The 24209-nt window shown below is 38.7% G+C and overlaps 1 protein-coding gene across 2 annotated transcripts in view; it reads left to right on the top strand.

Moving 5' to 3' along the window:
- The window catches only part of Smyd3 (SET and MYND domain containing 3), a 699549-nt gene that overhangs the window by 530360 nt on the left and 144980 nt on the right, over positions 1–24209 (top strand). For both annotated transcript variants that reach the window (XM_034636160.2, XM_027928608.3), the window contains 2 exons: positions 33–135; positions 9202–9312. In XM_034636160.2, coding sequence (XP_034492051.1) covers positions 33–135; positions 9202–9312 — 214 coding nt within the window. The remainder of the gene's footprint in view (positions 1–32; positions 136–9201; positions 9313–24209) is intronic.

Here is a 24209-nt window from a genome sequence, read left to right as displayed (position 1 = left end):
TCACCCTTGTTTTAATTTTTTCTTTCCTTTAGTATGTCATTGCTCAACCACAGCTGCGACCCCAACTGTTCGATTGTGTTCAATGGGCCCCACCTCTTACTTCGTGCTGTCCGAGACATTGAGGTGGGAGAGGAGGTAAGGAAATCTGTGCTTCCCATTACCCAGCCTCTTTTCCTATTAAAGAATCTTTCAGTGTGGTCATCCTAAAATCATTTGTGCTCTTGAGAAGCTTTCCATTTTCCTTCAGCCAATGGGAAGATATGTAATACAGTCTCCTCTGTCCAGCAACCTATCATATGCCAACGATGGAAGGGCTTTTTTTTTTTTCAATTGTCATATTTCTGGATGATGATATAGTTCTATTGCACATATATGAGAAGTGTTTATGTGTGTGACAGAGGGTGTGTGTTTTATGCACATGCACAGGAGTCATTAAATCTTTTCAATAGCAACAGCTCAGCAGCCTGTCACATCTCTGCAAATGATCATTCTTCTGTGGGTAGGGCAAGCGGCCCAACTTGTGAATAGTATGCTCAGGACATACTTATTCTCAAGGCTGCTAATTGCATTTTGAAGATAATTACACATTTAAAATCCCATGTTAAGAAAGCAGACAGGTTTTACTCTTTTTGGCTGTCATTGGGGCTTCACAAACCCATCAGCATCTCTGGATAATTGTTTAAGCAAAGATGCAGAGGGAATGGAGGACTGGGAATATGACCTCCAGCAATAAATTGTTCTTGACCCTTCCAGTTTTATAGACAGCCTCTTTTGATGAGGAAACTTTGTAGAAGCCTGAGGTTACTCAAGATATCTTGTCTTCATATAGGTTGTTCCAGGGCTACTGAACCTGAACCTGCATGGAGTTACTTAGTTACCACCTGCGTTTAGTTCTTGGTTATAGATATTTATGTTTTGTAGGATCCAGTTTCCTTCTATCTTCTAATTTGCTAAAGTGGATATTTATTGTAAGGAAAACAGAGATTTTATTGCACTTACTCAGCATATAGCCCATAAAACCTAAATTCAGAGGTATCATGTTTTATGAAGACAGGGATTTGGCTTTGACAAGACTCCTTCCAAACTGATTTTCAACCAAATAAGGTTCCTCTTACACAGCAACTTGGTGAATTTCCGGTTTTTAAGACCAGTTCACTAAGTATATCAGGCTATTTGTCAATGATATGGAGAATTTGAATTTAGTTTTTTGGGGCCATATGTGAATTCAAGGCAGGTAAGAAAGTGAACTACCATCTATTTTTGGCACTATCAGTTTAGAGGCTGAAGAGTGGCTGCTACTGTTATTATTGATGATGTTGGTGGTATTTTAGTGAACTTTGAACAACCAAACAAGGGCGGAGGCATAGTTCCGTGGTAAAGTGCTTGCCCAGCATAGCCTAGGTTTAACTCATGAGGTCCTAAGTTCATTTTCCAGCACAACACCCAAACAAATCACTTGACAAGCAAACAAAAACCTCTTAGAATGGTTAGAGTTCTCAAAAAAAAAAAAAAACCACTCTTATATCTTAATGTTTTTAGCCATACTCACCAGTCATTCTTCTTGGCTGGTTTTCACATTGGTGAAAGAACACCTCGTCTTTTGGTGCTTATTTCACTTTTTCGCATCAGTTTCTTTCTGTCTCTGGAACAACAAGCAAATCCTTCCTTTGGCGTAAAACAAAACAATTCTGCTCAGCATTAGGTCCTGCAGACTCAGATATTTTCTCTATGGTACTTATTCAAGGCATCTTCTCAACAGCAAGAGGATTCTGCCCTTAAGTCCTTTTTTATTTTCATTTTTTCCCCTTAGTCTTCAAATATCCTTTATTGGAAGACTATGCATTACCTTCATTTATTGTATTTCAAATCACTGTATAGTCTTTACTTTTGTGAAAACACTGCTTGCATTTTCTAGTACAAAAAAAACCTTAAAATTGTTCAGAATATATAGAAATATGCAACTTAAATAGTGAACCATAAGTCCTTCTTAGATATCAGCTTTTTGCAAGAATTAAACTTTCACTATCCTACTGAACATACATCAGGGTGAATGACAGTCCTCTGCTCGGTTGTCCTTCTCTCTGTCCACCATTTCTTCCTGTCTTAACACCATGTATCCTTCAAGGCCTTTGCAAACACCATCCCTTCTGTAAAGCTTTTCCTGACTTCCCATGTTACGGAAAAGTCTTCTCCTCTGAGTTCTTCCTTTTAGTGGTTATTAATATATATATTTGGCATTTATTCTGGCTCTTTTGGTGATTTCTGTATTCAACTCTGAGCTGTATGATGACACATAGTTGGGTCTTGTTTATTTCTGTATCTCCCAGCACTTAGCCTTGTACTCCAGAGGCATTCGATACCTTTGTTGAACTGACTCTCTGTTAATTGAGCATACTTTAAAGACCAGCAGTATTTCTCAGTAGGGCATTGTTGGCATTGTGCATGGAACAGTTCTTCATTGTGTGGGACTATTGATCACTGAAGAAGACTGTGTCTTTAGTCCCTGCCCAGGTAATGCCTATAGCCACCAACAACAACCAAATTAACATCATGGACATTTAAAAGCATCTGACCCCTTGGAGCAGAGATTGGGAGAAAGAGAACCAAGAGAAAAGTTATTTATGTTAATTGTACAAATTGTTGGGACTCACTGTGATATTTCCATACATGCATACATTATGCATTCATCTGTGCAAATACCCTCCTTCTACCTTCAACCTCCCCTCCCTACCAACATGCCTCTCAGTCCCTAAAAGTCCCTTTTAATTTCTGCCTTCCACCACCACCCATTTCCCTTCTCTGTCTCTAGTGATGACAATTCTATTCCATTCTTCTACAAGTTGGTTTATTGGATTTCTTAAATGAATGAGAACATATGGTATTTGTCTTTCAGTGTCTGGCTTGCTTCACTCAACATAATGTTCTCCATGCTGCATCCAACATAATGTTGCTGTCAATGACAGAATTTTACTCTTTTTCTTGGATCAGCAGTATTCCATCATGTAAATACATATTTTCTTTATCCATTCATCTGCTGAAGGGCATCTGGGTTGATTCCATATTTTGGCTCTTGTGAATAGTGTGGCAGTGAATTTGGAAGTGCAAAAATCTTTTTGGTATAAAGACTCCTTTTGGTATATACATAGTAGTGGAATTGCTGGCTCATTTGTTGTTCTGTTTTTTGTTTTTTTTTTTTCCTGTGGACTTCCCATACTGTTTTCTGTAATGGTTATACTAATTATACTCCCACCAGCAGTGTATAAAAGCTCCCTTTTCTCTGCATCCTCACCAGCTTGCCTTTTTGGTGATGGCCATTGTAACTGGGGTGAGATGATATGTTACTGTGGTTCTGATTCGCATTTCTCTGATAATAAATTAAATTGAGCTTTTTGGTTGTCTTTTGAGAAGCATCTGTTTAGTTCTTTAGTCTACTTTTTAAGTGGGTTGTTTGTTTCTTTGGCATTCATCTTTTTGAGTTTCTTATATATTCTGAATGTCAAATCCTTGTTAGATGTACCATTTGCAGATATTCTCTCCCTTTCTTTGGTTATCTCCAAATCCTGTTGATCATTTTCTTTGCTGTGCAGAGGCTTCTTAATTTGATGCAATCCCATTTGCCTATTTTTACTTATATTTCCTGTGGTTTGGGGTTCTATTTTAAAAAATCATGGCCTACACCAAAGTCTTGTAGGGTTTCCCCTGTGTTTTATTATAGTATTTTAAAATAGTTTCAGGTTTGAGATTTAGGTCTTTGATCCAATTTGAGTTGGTTTTGTGTATGTTGGGAGAAGAGGATCTGGTTTTATTCTTCCACATATGCATATCCAATTTTGCTAACATCATTTATTGAAGAAACTGCCTGAGAAAAGACATTTTGAGGCATTGATTAAGAAGGCTAATTCCTATTTTTTGTGCAAAATTAGTTTTGGCTCAATTGATTAAGGGAATAAATTTAGATAGCTAGGTATTTGTATGGCATCAACTTTGTATTTTGTCTTCACCACTCATTAAAACATCCCAAGTTTTAATGTGGGTTGTCTGTGACATAAGAATCAGAATATGGGTTCCATGAGCAAGGCCTAGCTAGTGCCTTAAATATAACATCCTTAGCTTGCATTTGTCGAGGAAATGAATGAGGCTTTCTAAAGACAAAATAAGAGGTGGAATGGAATCTTAGAGCTATTTTTAAACTACCAACAGTTCATAGGTATGTCCCATGGCTCTAGTAAAGAAGGAACATGAAAGCTAGCTCATCACCAGTTTGAGATGGTAACATTACATTCCTCACACAAAGAGAGCTGGAAAATTGCAGCAGGTTCCATAATATAAGAGTGATCTTGAACATTTCTTCCCCTTGGACTCCGCATAAAACCATCCTTTGGAACACCTTTTCCTTTCAAACCAGCACCAATTATAACACTTTGAAATTTAAGGATTATCATTCTGAGTTGTTGTGCCTCTTCTGTTTTTGTTGCTTTGGTCTCCTGGTTTAGCCTCCTACAGAAAGATGTTTTTGATGTGGTTACACAGTTCCTGCGCTCGATTTCTGCATGGTGACTCTTACGCCAGGATTGCTGATGGATGCCCCTTCTGAATTATGTTAAGCTATGACATACATTTGATGGCCTAATAGTCTTATAAAACATGGAACAGAGAAAGGTGGAAAGTCCAGGCCACCCTCCTGGGAATTCCTAGTTAAAAGAACTTGTAGCTGTTACAAATACTGCCATTGGCTGTCACCATTCTCTGGAGCATCATCACTTGGGAGGAATGTAATCTGCATGAATAGAACATATCCATATCCCTCATGTCAGTTTTAATCTAAAGTGTTTTGAGATTAGAGCTGTCTGTTTCTTTGCTCAGTCATCTTATTAAATTGTTTAACAAATTCACCAATGTTACTGGGTGATAGAAGCTGGAATTGCAATTCCAGAAACTTTGAGGAATTCAGAGATGAGTAGGACCTGGACTTACCTTCAGGAGTTCAAGCTGAGGAAAGTGACACAGAATAGAAGACAACAATGCAGTGTGAGAAGAGCAATGGTGTCAGTGTGCACAGGGCTTTACAGAAGTCAAAGCACGGCACTCAAAGCATTGTAAGGGTCAGGAGTCAGGGAGAAGTTAAGGAGGACTTCCAGAGAAATGAGTCCTAGATATGACAGTATCCATGGAATTAAAGTTGAGTAAGGCAGGGAAAGGTATTCTAGATAGTGACACAGAGGTCAAAAACAGAGGGTGAGTTCAGGGGACAAGGAGCGGTTCATATCTGTGGACTGAAGAATTCAGATGTAACCAGGTCAGGTGGTGACTCAGGATGGAGGATCTGAGAAATATAATATTTAGAAACCAAAATTAGCGGGATTTGTGAGACAAAGAGACAAAACTGACACTCAGGGTTAACTTTAAAAAGAAATGAGATTTTTCAAATTCTTTTTGTATTTTAGATCAGAGCCATTATTGGCAGAAAAATTTGTTAACTACAACAATATAATTCAAGAAATAAAAACAAGGTCTAATTTTAATTTGGTCATATTATCTATTCAGTTGTAGCTGGGAAAGATGGTTTCATGGATAAGGGGTTCATTTTGCCTGAGATTTGAGTATAAGCAACATATTCAAGATCCATAAACTATCTTGTAACTGTAATGTTTAAAATGACTTAATATATTTTCTACAAGAGCTGCTCTAAAATGTCAGAGCAGTTTTCAGTGGTGTTAATATTTTAATGTAGCTTTGTTCTATGCCATTAAAGCATCAGTTTATCAATGACTAAGATTTTTAAGTACATTTCTGCTGAATGAGCCCTATGTTTAGTGAGCAGATACTCCATTGAAACTGGTGAGTCTTTAATAAAGATTCTTATCTTGAACGATAAAATGATTTCACTGTCATTACCAGTTCATAATCTTGCTATGTTTTCCAGAATGTTCTGCCACAGAGCCCCTCAGCTTTAAGAATAAAAGTGGGGAAAGGGCACGGGCTAGCCAAGGCAGCAGTGTATATTTACATGTTGGTGTGGGTGCATTGTTTCTGGGATTCACAAATGTGCATAATGGTGACAGGCTATAAAGTGCAGGGGAAGATGTTGAGACTAGAAAGCAAATCTAAAAGCAGTAGCAGAAAGCCTTGTGTGACTTTATCCCACTGGCAGGTAGAAACCTCCAGAACTTATCATGTAGAGAAATGATAGGATCAGATTGGATTTTCAGAAGCTCTTTCTCAGAGCAGTTTAGAAGATGAAAGGTAGACAGAAGGCAGCATGGAGGCCTGTTAGAGAGCCACTGCATAGTCCAGGTAATGGTGACAAGCAGTTATAAGACCCCAAGAGAGGCTGTAAGAGTCTATTTATTGGGGTTAAATGAAACAACTAGTCTCCTGTTGCCCATTCACTACCTGGCACCATCACTCATGAGTTCTGCTCTTGGAATAAAGTCTTGGGTTAGTCAAGCACCCTGGAGTCAGTAACTTCACACTGAGTGTGTTGTAATCACCCAATAACTGCTGCCAATTGGCCTGGTCTGGTGGTGGGGCTGATGGCTAGGACCCATTTGGCTGGAATGAGAACTAGGATCCTAGAATTAACCCAGGAGAGAATATAGAGATCATCTAATTTACCACTTCCCCTCACCTCACGTAGGGAAGCTATGACCTGGAGAGCCTGAGGATGTAAGATGAATATGTACACTGCCCTGAACTTACCAATAGGCTTTGTAAATAGTGTGCTGAGGAGTCAGGTGGATTGTAGAAACTGGTGTTCTCTAGAAATCAGAGGAACTTACCTAACATCATGGCCCTTTGCATCTCAGAGGCAACTCTGGCTTCGAATCATGAAGCAAGAGAGTCAGGGAGTGAAAAAGTGACCACTGTCTCTGCTGAAGGAGCCCAGTTGCCACGGAACACTGCTTCGCACAGGCTTGAGTTCTTCAATTTGAGGGTGCGGCTGCAGCTCCTGTGTACTAGCCTCTCCCACAGCCCCCAGGAGTATGAGGAGCAGCTGTTCCTGTTTAAAGAGCATCAGGCTTGAATCAGCAGTTACTGGTACAAATTCCAGCATTACCTGAACCCTCAACCTTTGCTGGTGTGCAACATGCCCTCCACAGGTGCCCAGCACACAGTTAGATAGTCAGTAACATCACTGACTACATTTTGTAAGGGCAGGTACTCTTGTTCCTGCGTGTACGGTGGCATGTTATAATTGCTCAACAGGTGAAGAGTCTATAGAAAGCTAGCCAGCCAGGTCAGTCTGTGGCTTCTGGCACCCTGGTGATGGCCGTGGTGCCTCCTGCAGGTCTGTCTGGCCAGGCTTTCTCCTCCTCCCCAGGCTGCTTTTGTGACGCCTTCTTGAAGCTGGTTTCTGTTTAAGAGGACGGCCTTGTCTGCCCCACTGTAAATTTCAACAAGTAAGCTCATGTTTGGTAGACACGAGATGCTTTCTTTTAAGTATAAGAAAAACCACATGGAGCGCTTGCTCTAGGGAGTTTTTGTCATCCCCTTCAGTAGGTAATCCTGCCTTCTTCCTCTTCTACAATATCCCCTTCTTCCCCCACCACATACCCCCCCATAATTACTTTCTACATTTGAAAGCAAATAAAGAAGTAATTTATCCAGTATGGTATAAGCCGATATATGTTACAGGGTTGAAAAAAAAGAGAGAGGGATGAGGGAATTAGGAGTGCTGGGATGGCATGGAAATCAGGTTGCTATTTTAAATAGGGTGATCAGTTAGGCCTCACTGAGAAAGTGAGATTTGACCAAAACAGAAGATGAGGATGGTCACCATCATGGATCTGGGAGAAGGGCAGAGGAAATAGCCAGTGCACAGGCCTTAAAGTGGGCATAAAAGTCCAGTGTTTTATTATTAAAATCACAAAATTACTCTTACCAAATTAGTATACAAGTTTCTAAATATTGTCTTTGCGTTTCTTTCTGCATTTCATGGTGGACTTATAGCCCATACCATGGACTAGCACCAGTCCAGGGACCACACTTTGCATTGTGGTGTGGGAGTCCATTGTCTATTGTAAGGACTTGGCCCTTACTCAACCAAAAGCTGGCTCTGTTGGGGCATTTCCAACAGAAGAAAGCACTGATTTTATGTTTTGATGAGTTACTCTGGCTAAAGGATGGAATGCAGTTTCCTAGGGAAAAAAGCAGGGAGACCAATCATGAGCAAGAGATTATGGTAGCTCAAATCAGGATGGTAGAATTGGAAAAGGTAAAAAGTGGTTGGTTCTCAACATGTTTTAAAGATAGATCCAACAGAGTTTCCTGGGATCTGGATGGCATTGTTAAGGAAAGACCCAAGTCCAGGATGTCTCTGAGGTTTCAGCTTGTGTAATACAAAAGAGGAAATGCTGTCACCTAAGACTGTGAAGGCTTTCTGATGAAACAGGTAGGGAAAAATCAAGAGTTTTGTTTTATATATTCTGAATTTGATTTTCATTTCAATGGGGATCTAGGTAAGTAAAACAAACATTTACTCACCGTGACTTGAAGTGAACTCTTGGACTTCTCTGATGTCCTCTCATCTTGGTCTTTCTCCATCCAAGGCAAGAATTAGTTACTGTATTCAAAGGGACCCAAAGAAATCAACTTCAGAGCCACCATCAATGATTGTACTCTGACATTAAATGCTCCTCTCATTGGAAATTATTTCACATACTTTACCTTGTACAAGTAAGAGAACTGTTTCCTAATTTCACAGATACGAAATTTGGATGGCCCTAACTTCTGTGAGGTAGCTATAGAATTGATTAGGATTTAAGAGCAATCTAGCTGCATCATCTGCCACCCATTGGATTGCCAGAATGAATTTGGTTTCTCTGACTACCAAAGGTTATAGAATTTATGGCTAAACTTTAGTAATACCAAGAATATAATAGCTTCTGATATTTTACTGTTTTTTAAATGAAAAAAAAAAGGTAAGGTATGAAAGTACAAAGAGTTCATGAATGAGCCCAGTTCTTTAAAATAAGTATATGATGCATATGTGCTTACATTTAACAAAGACTGGAAGGAAATATATTAAAGTTTGACATGTAATTATTTGCGTAAGAGACTATAAGTGGTACCTTCCCTTATATTCATTGGTGTGTAATAAAAACAAATTTTAGCCTAATAACTATCATTAATAATAACTGTTAGTTAAAGAAGATAAGCACAACAGCCATATGAACTCTTCCCTCTCTTGGGTGTCCACAGCTCACCATCTGCTACCTGGATATGCTGATGACCAGCGAGGAGCGCAGGAAGCAGCTGAGGGACCAGTACTGCTTTGAGTGTGACTGTTTCCGGTGTGAAACCCAGGACAAGGTATGTTGTGTGGAATCAGATATGAGCACTCCCCACTCAATTCCTTAATGGTCTTTTGGAGAATTTTGCTTTTATTTTATTAATCCCAAAGTAAAAGCCCTTAGTGAATGGCAGGGAACAGGGATAAATAAAAGAGCATTGAGCTGCATACATTTTATTTCCTGGAATCTTTTCTTACCCACTAAGCTGAGATTTAAGCATAAGTAGAGATCAATGGAGCTTAGAGTGTAGTGGAAATATACTTAAACATGTGATTAAAGGATATGGAAGACCAGACCATATAGTAAGAGGATTGAATTATATTATGATTGATAACAGTTATTGCTCAGTAATAAATACACCAAATTGTATCTAGTTTTTATTTCTTTAATTTTGTCCCATACAGCCTTTTTACCATAGTACTTTATCAGATGGAAATCACTTATCAAAAACTTTTACTTTCAGAGGAAGGAAGAAGAACCAAAATAAATACTATGAAGATAATTAATGAAGTGTCCTCCTGTTACTCATATACTTTCCTAGTTTGAACCTACTTTTAGTTTGCAATCTGGCTACATCATCTGCAGATTGTTATCTGATGAAATCTTATTTTTGTCAAGTGTTCTTATTGTCAGATCTCATTTGTAATTAGTATCTTATTTAATGTGAGTACTTACAAATAATTAGGAAACAGAATTTAGGAAAGTTCAGAGATATGCTTCTGGGATAAAAATGAAGAAAAAGTGGCAGAACCAAGTTTCTCACTCCAGTCTTTTGACTAAACTGAGTACTTCTTGCACTTACCCACAGCTACCAATAACATCAAAGCAGAAAGATAATTGCTGTCACTGCATGAAAAAGGACCATTAGTTCACCCTAATGCTGCAGGAATTGGGGAACATAATTATTTTTGCATTAAAAGAACTTTGAGAAACAAGTGGGAAAAGTTGGATCTACTGCTGATAGCCCTCCAAGAATGGATCCACTTTAATGTTAGCCTTTTGCCACCAGGAAGCATACCAAAAATCAGAGCGGATAACCCATACTATAATCCAGAATGGCTCCAAACTAGTGTCCCACCAGCATCCTGGGCACTTGGATCCTCTTAGGGACCATTAAGTATGGCAGATCTTTAAAAAATTCTTGAATAAATGAATGATTATGTTTATTAAAAGTTGGGGTTATGCTGGGCTGGGGATATAGCTCAGAGATAGAATGCTTGCCTAGCATGTGTGATGCCCTGGGTTCCATCCCCAGTGCTGAAAAGCAAAATGGGTGGGGAAGGTCTATTCACTTTTGTTTTATTATAATAGCTGAGACCTGGACAGCAATAGGAAACCAAAGGGTTTGGCTACAAGTAAAAGTTAACTCACCTAAAACTGGCTTCAGTAGGTGGGGCATATTTGTCTTAGGAATCTAGAGAGGTAATCTGAGATGAGAGTAGCTACTCATCATAAACCCCTAAGCCCTTTTGTCTTTCTTCCTAGCCTTTCCTATCATGTGGCTTTTGTTCTCGTGGTCGCAGATAACTGCTGTCCCCACACCCAATCAGTGTGTCCAGTCTCTAGACAGGAAAAAGAATGAGTAATAAAAAGGCAGAGAGCAAAAGGAAGTCCTCCTAGGGATCTTCCTTATCATTTTATTGTTCCAAACTGTGTCACATGGCCACCCATAGCTGTAAAAGAGCTAAGAAACTGCAGTTTACTTTTCAGACTTGATGCAAGAGAAAGACAAGCAAGGAAAGAGGTGCAAATGGCTTTGGGAAAGCCAATCCACATTTTCTCCATTCCTTTGAGACCATTTTCTTTACTTTCTTACTCTGTCAGGCTTAAGAACTGTTGGATGTTGTATGAGTCAAGTTTCCCCAGAGAAACAGAACCAATAGGACACACATGTATACAGTCACATGTCACTTTATTGTGGGGGAAAACGTTTTGAGAATGTGTTGTTAGGCACTTTTGTGGTTGTACAAAAGTAGACAACATATTGTTTTACAGCAAAAATTTTTTTGTAAGTAGGAGGAGTATAGTATAAAAGTACAGAATAGTAAATACATAAAACACTAGGAGAGTCATTTATTATCGTCATTGTTTTATACTATACATAATTATGGTATACCTTTACACAGCTGGCAGTGCAATTGGTTTGTTTCCACCAGCATCACCACAGAGTGACGGGTTGTAGTGTAATGTTATGATGGCTATGACATCACTAGGACATAGAACCTTTTCAGCTCCCTTATAATTTGTGGGACCACTGTTTTAAACACGATCTGTTCTTGACCAAAAAAATCATTTGTAGCTCATGACTCTGTGTGTGTGTGTGTGTGTGTGTGTGTGTGTGTGTGTGTGTGTGTGTAGGGGCTCTGGGGAGAGTTGATGGATTGTAAGGAATTGGATCATATGATTATGGAGGTTAAGAAGTCCCAAGATTTGTAGTTAGCAAGCTGGAGACCCAGGAGACCAGCAGTGTAAGTTGCAGTCTAGAATGTGTCAGGCTCAAGACCCAAGAAAATGTGATGTTTCAGTTTGTGACCAAAGGCAGGAAATGACCAATGTCACAGCTCAAGCAGTAAGTCCAGAGAAGCTCCCTTTTACTTGAGAGAGAGTCAGCCTTGTTGATCTCTTCAGGCCTTCCAGTGATTCCAGGAGGGCCACCCACATCAGGGAGAGCAATTTCCCCTACTCAGTCTTTGGGTCAAATGTTAATGTTGGGTACCCTGTGGCCAGTCAAGTTGACATATAACATTAACCTGCACAAATATTATGTTAGAGATGGGCCAAATGGAATAACAGCAACAACAACAAAAAGGTACTTGATTACTCTGCAGGATTCTAGTTCATTTTGTATCTAACAAACTGAGTGGTCTTGGGCAAGTCATTCAACCTCTCTGAATTTTTTCTACCATCTGTTATATAAGGAACTTTAAATAGAAGACCTTAGGCCCCTTTTAACTCCATTATTCTATGATTCTATGAAATATTTCCCAGTGGAAGGAGCAGGGTATGTGCTTAGATGGGAATATAAACTTGGTTTGCAGTTAGTTAATTAGTTATATTTTCAAGTTTTCACTGAACTGAGAATTTTGTTCTGTTTGATGATATGCACATCCCTTTGGAAACCTCTATATTGTTGTTTTGCTTAGAAAAAAATAATACAGAGGTAAGTCCAGCTTAGTGTATTCTCCAAAGATTATAAATCCACAATTTAGTTCAGTCAAAATTAATTGTAGTTTAGTTCTTAGATTTAAAGATTCAAGCTTATTTTTTGCTTTTCCTGGAACCTAGAGAATTCATCTTACCAGGTCTCTGCATCAAGCAATATTTATTATGTGCCTGCATCTGCATTTTAGTGGACTTGTGTGTTATCATTTTTCGGGAAGATGGAACCCTTTTAATAGTGGGTTAATTTGCACGTGTGGAATTGCCATTTGTAATAAACAGCAGCCTAACTCCTGGAAGAAATAAAACTTATCACCTAAAGGAAATTCTGAAATGATTTGGGCTTTCTTAAGCCTTGCCCAAGTCAGAATCTAAGGCAATACAAGCAGAACAGACCAAATGGAATTGATTGTTTCCATAAGTTTCTACTCAAAGCCATTTTTTTTTTCTAAATAGTGCATAGCATGCTTCCCTCAATGTCACATGCTTTATTTCTGTATTCACTTGCCACATCATTTCTCGAGGCCTGCCATATTTAATTCTGCTTTCAAAACATCACGTCCATCAGTCTACTCAAAGCTCTGTTGTCTCATTCCTAGATATTAAATAACCCCTACTTGTTCTCCTGGCCCTCAGTATTCTCCTTTTGTCCACCCACACACTATATTAGAGAAAACTTTCTTAAATACCACTGTTCTCTTCTCATTATCATTAGTGTTCAGGATATACTCAAAACTCTTAACTTGACATTTACTGTCCTTCATAGTCATGATACCATGATCCAAACCTTGATTTCTTCTCTTTTTCAAAATAACCAACTTCTTTTATCTAATTGTGCCCTTCCCCATCCAAAAGATTCTGAAGTAGTACACACACACATTTGTACACACACAAACAAATGCACCTGTATGTAGGTGTACTTGTACATATAAGACAAATTTATAATAAATAATAAATAAATTTGAGAAATAAAAGTGACAAGAAATAAGACAAAATTAGGTTAGTGCCCAAAATGTATGCCATATGATCTTTTTTTTTTTTTTTAAATAGCCAAGGTAACTCATGGATTTAATCTTAAATTTCTCAGCAACCAAAGCTAAAAACCTAATTTCAAAATTCACAGAAGCCAAAGGCTTGAACACACATATGTCTTTCAGTCAGACTACAGTTTTTCCTTACAGTGGGGCCTGAAACACTCACAAAATATTCTTATCAGACTTATACAAGTACTGAAATATTTGGGTTTTATAATGTTCCTCAATGTGGCTGATTGACATAATTTCAAATAATAACTTAATAAAAGAGATAATAAGAAGGGTTGATGCAATCAGAGATCATCTCTCTCTGATGGTTTGCTTTATTCCAAGAATAAAATTTAGTCTCTATAGGGGAAAGCCAGGACTGCAGATTCTTCCAGTAATCCTTTGTTAGTGTTATTTCTTGCAACCAGGGCTTTTGCATTTTTTAATCATTTTAGTTTTTTATTAAAGTGACACACATATGTAGTTTGAAAAGTCAAAGTCTTATCACACCGTTGAAATCATGAGAACCCTTTCTCTTTGTGCTTCGGGTCAGGTCCTGCCCCCTAGAGATAACCCCTTTCTGTTTCTGGCATTTCCCCCATGTTTCTAAAATTAAAGCTCCCGTAAGTTAGTGCTAGGATGCTCTTTGCTACTGGATTGGAAGTTTTTACTGCTTTTTATTCCAGGATTTCAAATTCACTTTTTTTCCTATCTTTCAGTTTATGTCTCATTTCTATTTTTATTTTATAATCTACTTCCCTCTTTTGCATGCCATTACATGAGTTATCTAGTTGAAAAATCTAATCATGTTTCTTTTTTAAGTCCTAGTTCCATAAAGTTTATTTTACAGAGGGCAATTTTGTCCTAATGCTTTTTGTTGATTTTCTTCCTTAGTATTGCATTTCACTAAGTGTTCTGGAATTTTGTATGGCAGACTCATTTTCAGTGCACAGTTTTTGAGTTGTATTCTTTCTTCTGTGTTCTTCCCTTCTGCCTGGTAGTCTAGACTCCCCAGACCCTTTAACCTCCAAGTCAAAATTGTGATTTACTAATATTCAGATCTTTTGCACCCCAGTGATGTGGAGACTAGTGCGGTTTTGGTGATCTAGGCTTTTTGGATCTGTGTCTTCTAACCTCATGCTCACAGCCGCTTATTAGTATTTAGCTCAAAGGAAACCAGCAGCCTTGTTTTCTTCAGCCACTTTTTACAAGCAAGTTAGTGTGTCCATTCCCTGGCTTTAAACTTTGGGGCTGACTCTATACTCTTTAACATGAAACATTTTTATAACCACTGGAACAGAACTTGTGCCCCCCCCCCACCACTGCCTGCTTTCAGACCCCGGGCCTTGTAGCTTTGGCTTTGCTTATTGCTTTGCATTTCTCTTCTCTTTCTGGTCCAAGGAGGTGCTTATCTTGTTTTTTCAACTGGCAAAGCTATTTTGGCTTCCTTTATTATGTTTTACCTATCATTCCTATGGGTTTGGAGTAGAGGGGAGCATTTCAAGGTTTGAACTTAGCAGTAAAGTCTGTAGTTTCCCTTTCAAATACATAGATAAGAATCTGAATCTTTGGAGGAAGGGAAAAGGCAAGGATAAACAGTGACCTAATGCTCCTGAGGGCTTCCAAGCATGTGTACACCTTTCACCCAGCCCCAGTCTGTCTACGGAACAGGGATCTGTATCTCCTTTTATCATAGGGCCTTCTGTAGAGATAGGGTTGAGTAGAGTCACTCTAAAAATGTATTCATTCTGGAAACAGTTCAATAAATGATTCTGGTGTGGGGGAGCCTTTATAACCTGCTCATTTCCTGAGGCTACAATTCTAAACCCAATTCCTCTTATTTTCTTCTGCACAAATGAAGCAGTATTAACTATTGTCTTTAGTAATTATTTCAATTTTTTTTTCTTCCAGAAATCCTCTTTTGTAACTCAGAATTTTCTTTTGTAGGTCCCTTCTGAGACCTCCTCCAAAATCTATGGTTTACAGAGCCTTGAGTAGTAGCCCAGCATTCTACAAAGAAGCTGCTCCTGCTGACACTATGGGAGAACAGCCTCAATTTCTTTAGGTTTGTTGCCTCAGCAAGGCTATAACTGACAAACTCTGAAGCTTAGGGAAGGGAGCAGGGTGAACTCAATAAAGACACAAAGCTTGTTTAAAGAAGTAGTGAAGAAATGTTAGAGTTAAAGCTATATTCAAAGGAAATGAGAGTTTTCTGCCCAAGAAAGTTTTTATGGTAACTTGAGTCTGTTTGAAATATGAGCAATTACTTAAAGGTCATTAGCAAACCAAGATTATTTTCCTGCTGCCTTCCGCTAGTTTGCTAAATTAATTGTGAGCAGAACTGCCTTGTGGCAGGATGATGAGCCCAACCAGCTCAGAATTGTTTTATACTTCAAGTTTTAACAATCTAAGCAGAATGTGTTTCCTGTTCCTGAAGTTTTCATCATAACCAAAGTATGTTATCTTCAGGAAGATTAGAAAGTTTTAGCAAAGAAGTGTGTGTGTGTGTGTGTGTGTGTGTGTGTGTGTGAGAGAGAGAGAGAGAGAGAGAGAGTATGTTAGTTTTTTTTTCCCATTTGGATGAGTTTTTAAATGGCCAAAACTGTGTGTTATCTTTATCTTCTCTAAATGACCAGAAGAATGGTTTTCCCCGGAATGAGTGCAGGGCTGGCTGGCATTCATGTTAAAATGAGGAAAGGAGCTCATTGACTTCATAACCACATAATCCCATCTGTAATGTTGCCACCAAACACAGGGAGAGGCTTCTGGGGATGGTACAATGGACTGTGAAGTTGACTGGAAAATAAACAATGTAGCTATTATGTTTGCCTTGGAATCTGCTGTTCACCACATCACAGGATGTGGTGCTTGGGCACTGCCTTCTCCCCAGAGCACAGGCAGCTGGGCCCCCAGGCTCCTTCATGTGGCTCTGGTTGGTCCAAAAGTCTACAGCTGGGGTAAGATGAGGTTCTCTCCACAATGTGTGATGACATGAATGCCACCTTACTTTTCCAATTCTTGTACAAACATTCTTTTCTACTGTTCTTTTGGTCTACACAAAGCTCCAGCTCAGGGGATAGACCACAGATGTTGTAACAGAGAGTATATTTTCTTATGAACCAAGCACCATACATTGCTCAATGCACAGCCTGAAAGAGTGCTTAAGAAGTGTTATAGAATAAGGTGATTTTTCAAAGAATATTATAAATTAGAATGCCTGCTAAAGTTTTGGCAACTTATTTATTATTTACTAGGTATTCTGAGTTCTTTATAGGCCTCCTCTCATTTAATCTCTACAGCCTTATGAAGGTACCATGTGATGTTTCAACACACATATATTATATAATCATGTAAAACATATCTAGCCTTCAAATATTTATCACTCCTTTGAAGCAAAAACATTCAAATTGCCCTTTTCAAGATTTTTGAGGTATATAATATGCAATCACTATCTATATTTATCCTGCTGTGCAGTAGCGCACCAAACCTTTTCCCTGCTCTCGCCAGTCACTGGCAACCACCATACTACTCTCAAAGTCTATGAGATCAGCTTTCTGGAGTCCACATGAGTGAGATCATGTAGTACTTGTCTTTCTATGCCTGGGTGATTTTGCTTAACTTGATGATCTCTAGTTCCGTCCATGTTGTTGGCAAATAGCAGAATTTCCTTCTTTTTATGGCTGACTATTCTATAGTGTATCCGTATCGCACCTTTATCCATTCAGCAATAGGTGGACACTTAGATTGTTTCCATTTCTTGGCTCTTGTGATAATGTTGTGGTAAACACAGAAGTACAGATGTCTTATTGACATATTTATTTTATTTCCTTTGGATATAGACCAAGGAGTGAAATTGCTGGAAGATGGCTGTACTATCAGCATTATGCAAGGGGTGAAATATATTTTCATTTCATTTGAGTATATATGTAGGGTTGCAATTACTGGGTTACATGGTAAATATACATTTAACTTGTTATGAAATTGTCAGACTGTTTTCCAAAGTAATTACCATTTTGAACCAACTGAGCTACATCCCCAGTCCCTGGACACTTTAGTTCTTGATTTTGTCAAATGTTTTTTCTTTTCTTTTCCTTTTTTTTTTTTTTTTTTTTTGTACCAGGGAATGAATTCAGGGGTACTCAGCCACTGAGCCATATCCCTAACCCTTTTTCGTATTTGCACCTCGCTTTTATTGAGGCTGGCTTTGAACTCAGGATCCTCCTGCCTCAGCCTCCTAAATCACTGGGATTACAGGCGTTCTTGTTTTGTTTTTAATCATTCTGACAGTTGCCTGGTGATTTCTCACTGTGGTTTTAATTTGCATTACTCTAGCCCTGGCCATGCAACTGGGAGGCTAAAGCAGGAGGATCAGATCACAAGTTCAAGAACAGCCTGGGCAACTTAGTCAGAACCTATTTCAAAATAAAAAGTAAAAAGTGCTGGGGGTGTAGCTTAGTGATAGTGCCCGTGCATTCAACCCTAGGAACTTGCCCACATGCGCACACACAAGTACATGTGTATGCGTGCCCCCCCCCACACAATTGCATTACCTTAATAAATAATAATATACTTTTTCGTGTGTGATCTTTCTATCTTATTTGGTAAAATATTTGCTTAAGTCTTTTGCATATTTAAAAAATTGAATATTTTCTTATTATTGAATTTTGAGGTTTAATAGTATTTTTCTTTTATAGATCAGTCCTTTGATGTGATATCTGAGTCTTTGCTTAATCCAAGAGAACAAAGATTTTTTTCCTGTATTTTCTATTTAAAATTTTCATAGTTCTAGATTTTACCTGTAGGTCTTTTATTCACTTTGAGTTAACTTATGTCTATAGTACAAGATTTATTTTTTGCCTATGGATGTCTCATTATTCCAGTGTCATTTGTTGAATCAATAAGGCCATAGGATAACATAGAAAGAGTGCAGAGTTAGGTATAGGAGAAGTTGGGTTCTATCCTGGAACATCAACTCTAACATTAATACCAATAACTCTAGTAAGAGGAGATCCATGCTGGGAAGTGATATTGACCAAATTATATTATTAAATTGTGTGCATGTATGAATATGTAACAGTAAATCCCATCATTATGTACAACTATAATGCTTCTATTAAAAAATATGGAGCTGGGAATGGTGACGCACTCCTGTAATCCCAGTAGCTCTGGAGGTTGAAGTAAGAGGATCACAAGTTTAAAGTCAGCCTCAGCATGAGGCCCTATGCAATCTAGTGAATCCTTTCTCAAAATAAAATATAAAATGGGCTGTGAATATGGCTCAGTGGTTAAGCATCTTTGGGTTTAATCCCTGGTACCAAAAAATAAAATAAAAAGAAAAGAAAGAAAGAAAGAGTAGATCCGAGCAGTGGGTAACCAAGCACTTCATGTACTGGAAGGAGCACATGCTTTCCAGGCAGACGGTGATGGTTTCTGCTCTATACTAACCATTTGTCATTAGCAAGTTTCTGTATCTTAGTTTTAATTTTTTTCTTTTGTAATGTGAAACTAATCCATACCTGGCAAAGCTGCTTTGTTTTCAATTAGATAATGTATGTGTATCTTGAGAGATGGGAGATGCTCAGTAGTGGCAACATTTATTGTTCTCAAAAGATCTGGGAAATAGTCTATTTGGAAAGTTCCAAGAATTAGAGCATCCTGGTTCCCATCATTTGCTGATCAGAGTCTTCTTGATGGCTTTTAAAGTCTTCCTGCATCTACTCTTTAATAATCTCTGCTTCTTTCCCCTTTGTTTGCCTTTTGTGTGCTTTTACTGCTCATCTGTTGGGACAGCTGGAACTTTCATTTCTGTATTCTCCTTGACATGTTTCCTCTCAATATCCTGGGCTCTTCCTCCTGAGAAGTGAACTGAACTTGTCCAGACCTTAGGGGTACATCGCTGCCTTGTTCACCCCTATAGTTCCTGACATTGCACTCATAAAGGGTATGTACATATATATGTAGTTCAGGGAGGGGCTCTCAGGCTAAGTAAGAACACAGCATGAGTGACACTGTGCAGAGCAGAAGCCAGGTCATTTCTTGCCTCCCTCACCCCATCCTTGGACAAAGTAAACTTCATTCTGCATCCTTTACTCAAATTCTCTCCCAAATGAGAGAGATGCCTTTTTTAGGGTTTGCCATGTACGGATTGTTTTCCCTTTCTGGATAAAACTGCCCTTGAAATCTTTGCTCACAATGAGACAGAAGTGATAAAACACTCATGGGACAGACCAGACAAGGGTTTTCTTGCCATTGATTCCTTATGCATTACAGCACAGTGGGAGGAGGGACCCCCCCACACTTCGTTGGCTCTAAGCCTGAAAACAGTGGTCACAACAGCTTCAGGGCTCCAGGGTGGGTAGAGAGCAGCTCACTGTGCAGTGGACATGGGCAGCAGAGGGCCCTAAAACTTGCAGCCAGCCATTAGAGTAACAGTGGGAAGGATGTCCTGAAAGTCAGAGGTGGGAGGAAGGAGTATTCTAACTGCTTTCATTTTTTTTATTCTATATAGAAATTAAGAATACATAATGCCATTCAAAAATTACTTTTATTTATTTTACTTGAAAAATACACTTCTAGGATTGGGAATACAACTGAGTGGTATAGCATTTGAGGTCCCAGGTTCAGTCTCCATCCCTCAAAAACAAAAAATTACATTTCATTCCTTCCTTCATTTCCTTATCTATTCACAGGACTCTACAGAGAACATGAAGTCTAACACTTTCAGTCCATGGTCCCTGCCCAAATCCCCTGAAGTATAGCATGCTTAACTTCCAAAACTTTGATTTTCTGCAGGTCTTTGCCAAACAAGTTCTAGTGATATCTTCCTGTTGGAATATGGGCAGAAGTAAAATAGCAAATTTCATCAATATTGGTGTTCACTGTTGCCTAGCCAGGGACAGCCCCCTGCATAGACCTTGCCTCCTTGGAGGGATGAAGCTGGGGAATTGGTGGCATTGGTGAGCTCCAGGAAGATATATAATGCAGCTGTGTGAATTAGGGCTAGTGGGCTACAAAGTGTGTTTCCACTTTACTAGGTCCCTGCCTCAAAAGTAACTACTGAGCTCCAGTGAAGATGGCAGATGGAGCTTGTGTAATTCTCCACTTTCTCCCAAAAACCTGTTGAAATGACATCAGATAAATTTGGCAGTTTATTTCTTGCTACATGCTGATTGCAGACCTAGAGCATATTTTTTACTTGGATTCGTAAACAGATACTACATAGGCTAAGTGGTGTGTCAGAAGGAATCAGTTAAACTGGAATAGCTGGAAGAAGCATCTAGCTCAATACTTTCATTTTACATAGAGGACAAATGGCTTGTGCTACATCATAATTCAGCAACACTGGACAATCAGACCCAGCCAATCCAGATCTTGGACTTCTGGGGCAGTCTTCTTGCTAAAACATGGTGGGTGCTATACCTAGGTGTGAAGGCAAAGGTAAAAGGTAAAGGGATAAATTGGTCTAGAACTTCCCTGTTGACTAGTTTTCTTGAATATAAAGTCTATTTGCTTACTCCTCATTTTAAAGTACTTAAAATGTTATTTTTATCCAAACTTATTTCTTATGTCCTTTGGATAGCAGAACTCTAGAAAACTCAGTTGGTTGTACCACTGAATAATTTAGCATATTTTAATTATAATGTCTGTTTATGACCCTGGACTAACATAAGCTAATGTTTCTACCATCCCCTGGGGAAAATCAGACTAGGTCCATGTTTTAAGAAGAGTCTAAACCCTTAGCTACTGTGGGGTGTACAAGGAGCCCTAACTTACATGTCCCAACAAGGTCTATGATTAGGATTAATATGACCTAAGTATGAAACTTCTGGAAACAAGGCTTCTGCTACTGCTTAACACTTAAATAGACTGAAGTCTCTTTTTGTGCTTATTAAGCATCTGTAATGGTCATATTTATCTCTAGTCTTTTGGCAAACCTGCTTGAGTTTTTCCTTTTCTCCTCCTTCCCTCCTTTTCTCCTCACGTGTTTTATGAGGTGAAGCTTACCATAAACCCACGGTGGAGATCCTAAGATGAAAAAGATTGCCCCTTCCTGCAAGTGGCTCTTGGAGGCAGATACCTAGACACACAATTTGTTTCATTGTAGCAGTTATCTTAATTACCTGCTTGAAGTGCAGTAGGAGTAGAAAGAAAAAAAAATCTCCCTAGTCAGTCAGGAAAGACTTCAAGAGGAGGAGACATTAGACCTAAGACATAAACACGATATAGGAGTCTCCAGGGAGAACAGTTCAAAAGGAACATTTTAGGCTGGGGACACCTTCTGTAAAATATCCCAGAGGCCGAGAGGGACTGTATGGGCGAACCACACATGATTCTGAATTACTGAAGGATGAAGGTTGGTACGACTAGTGGTGATAGGCGAGAGGCAGAAATGCCAGGCAGAGTTTGGAAGTCAGAAAGTGTTGCACAAAGGCGAACCAAAAATGGAAAAGCCAGTCAAGGAAACCAACATGCCCAGAAGAAGGGCTTTCAGAGAACTAGTTTTATACATCTGTGGTGCAGTTTTCTTCCTCCCTAGCAGAGATGGTATTGGGCCCAATTGTCCCTTGGAGATATGACAAATGGTTTGTTTCAAATACTCATCTGCTTTCAGGCTGTATAGGGTGCTTCAGTTGCAGATTAGAGCATTTGCCAGTTGTCCGGGTTATTAACTGCTGGGGAGAGGTGTGCTGGCTGTCCTAGCTGGGCTTCCTGGTGGTTAGGATACTGGGTGTTTTCTTTTGCAGGCATCAGCCTTTCTTCTGTTTTCTTCTCTTTCAGCTTTTATTGCTAAGTCATTTGCAGACCCTGAGAACTCTAAGAAGCAAAGAGAGATGCAGGCTTTCTCTGTCTTTTGTTTGATATGTAAATTAGAGTCCTGGAATTATTAAAAGCATTGATAATGCCTTCCTGCCTATAACTGGTGGTTTCACATTTGTCAGTAAACTCCCCTATGCAATAAATAACCTTATCCTTCATTTGTACTCATCTTGCTTTTCTCAGAATTCAGTTAATCTTGGCATTTCTTCAATTCCTTCCTAATGCTAATTTCTTTACAATAACGTGCCTTTTAAGACAGAACACATAAAGTCACAATCAATTAATAAATTGTGTTTTCTACTATTGAAATACAAACACATTAATTATTTCTGAACAATTAGGCTGTATTCAACATGAGATAACAAACACAGCCTCAAAGAGAGGAAATTGCCCTAGTTTGACATCATACAACAGCTTCATATTATGAGTAAGGTCAATTAAAATCATTGCACAAATAGTGAATACTAACTTCCTTAATTTTATACCACTGCCTTCCAGCTCGACAAATGACCCAGAGCAGTGTTCTTTAGAAGCTTTTTCCTGCACATGTACTATAACTATCTCCAATGACCTTATAACTTTAAAGGAACAAAGAAAACTTCTAATATTGCCAGAGAAGTTCCATAGTAGAATAAGACTGTAGGGAAAAAAGGCAGGAAACAGGAACTTAAGCCTAAAAGAGAATGGGGGCCTTGGCTAGGCAGGGTGACCTATAGTTTTCAAGCTTCCCTGAATTTGGGAGAAAAAAGACTTAATCTGTGGGTATTTGGATTAGATGTACTGAATGTTGGGACTTGATTTTATTTATTTAAGATTGGGTGGCATTTCCTCTGTGGAGGTCTTCCAAGAATAGAGTCTTTCCCATCGGTCTGAACTCTGAATTTACAGAAAGCTTCCCACTCCTTCAGTTCTAGAATCCTTTGACTTGGCTGGATAAGTCCTTGTATAAATTATATGTTTTGGAATTAAAAATAAAAATCAGACATTCTACCCCTAAAAGAAACTTTTTTATTGATTGAAAAAAAAAAAACAAATGACAGCAGAATGCATTACATTTTTTATTACACGTATATAGCATATTTTTTCATATCTCTGTATATAAAGTATGTTGACACCAATTTGTGTCTTCATACGTGTACTTTGGATAATGATGTCCATCACATTCCACCTCCTTGCTAATCCCCGCCCGCTTCCTTTTTCTCCCACCCCTCTGCCCTATCTAGAATTCATCTATTCCTCCCATGCTTCCCCTCCCTACCCCACTATGAGTCAGTCACCTTATATCAGAGAAAACATTCAGCATTTGTTTTTTGGGGATTGGCTAACTTCACTTAGCTATTATCTTCTCCAACACCATTCATTTACCTGCAAATGCCATGATTTTATTCTCTTTTATTGCTGAGTTAAAAACAGCATACTACAGGGACATACCCACATCAATGTTTATAGCAGCACAATTCACAACAGCTAAACTGTGGAATCAACCTAGATGCCCTTCAGTGGATGAATGGATAAAAAAAATGTGGCATATATAAAAGAAACTTTTACTCTCTAAAATTAGGTGTTTAATAAATGCTTGTTGGTTGATTATCATAAGAAGCGACAGATAAAGATGGAAATGGCTCAAACTTAGAACAAGCAATTTAAAAACACCTACTATGCACTGAAAGGCAAAAAAGAAGACCATGCCATCCAGAGCTTCCTGAAAAGCAAGCTACAATAGGCAACAGTGAGATAAGGATAAAACCTAGTAGATTTGTGCCTAAATTCTTATCAAGCTTACCAACTATAACATGCTATCCTGTGGACCTGCATGGATAAAGGCTACTTTAAATTATGGACAGTGAAAAGCAACAGGTATTGAATGGTTGGAAAGAAGTAATATACCTCTAGCACTGGTATCTCTAAAAGGAATAAA

This window comes from Marmota flaviventris, chromosome 12 (assembly GCF_047511675.1).
Source record: "Marmota flaviventris isolate mMarFla1 chromosome 12, mMarFla1.hap1, whole genome shotgun sequence".
In the NCBI taxonomy this organism is placed as follows: Eukaryota; Metazoa; Chordata; class Mammalia; order Rodentia; family Sciuridae; genus Marmota; species Marmota flaviventris.
The sequence above is the reverse complement of the archived record's forward strand: the minus strand, read 5'-3'. Positions and strand labels throughout refer to the sequence as shown.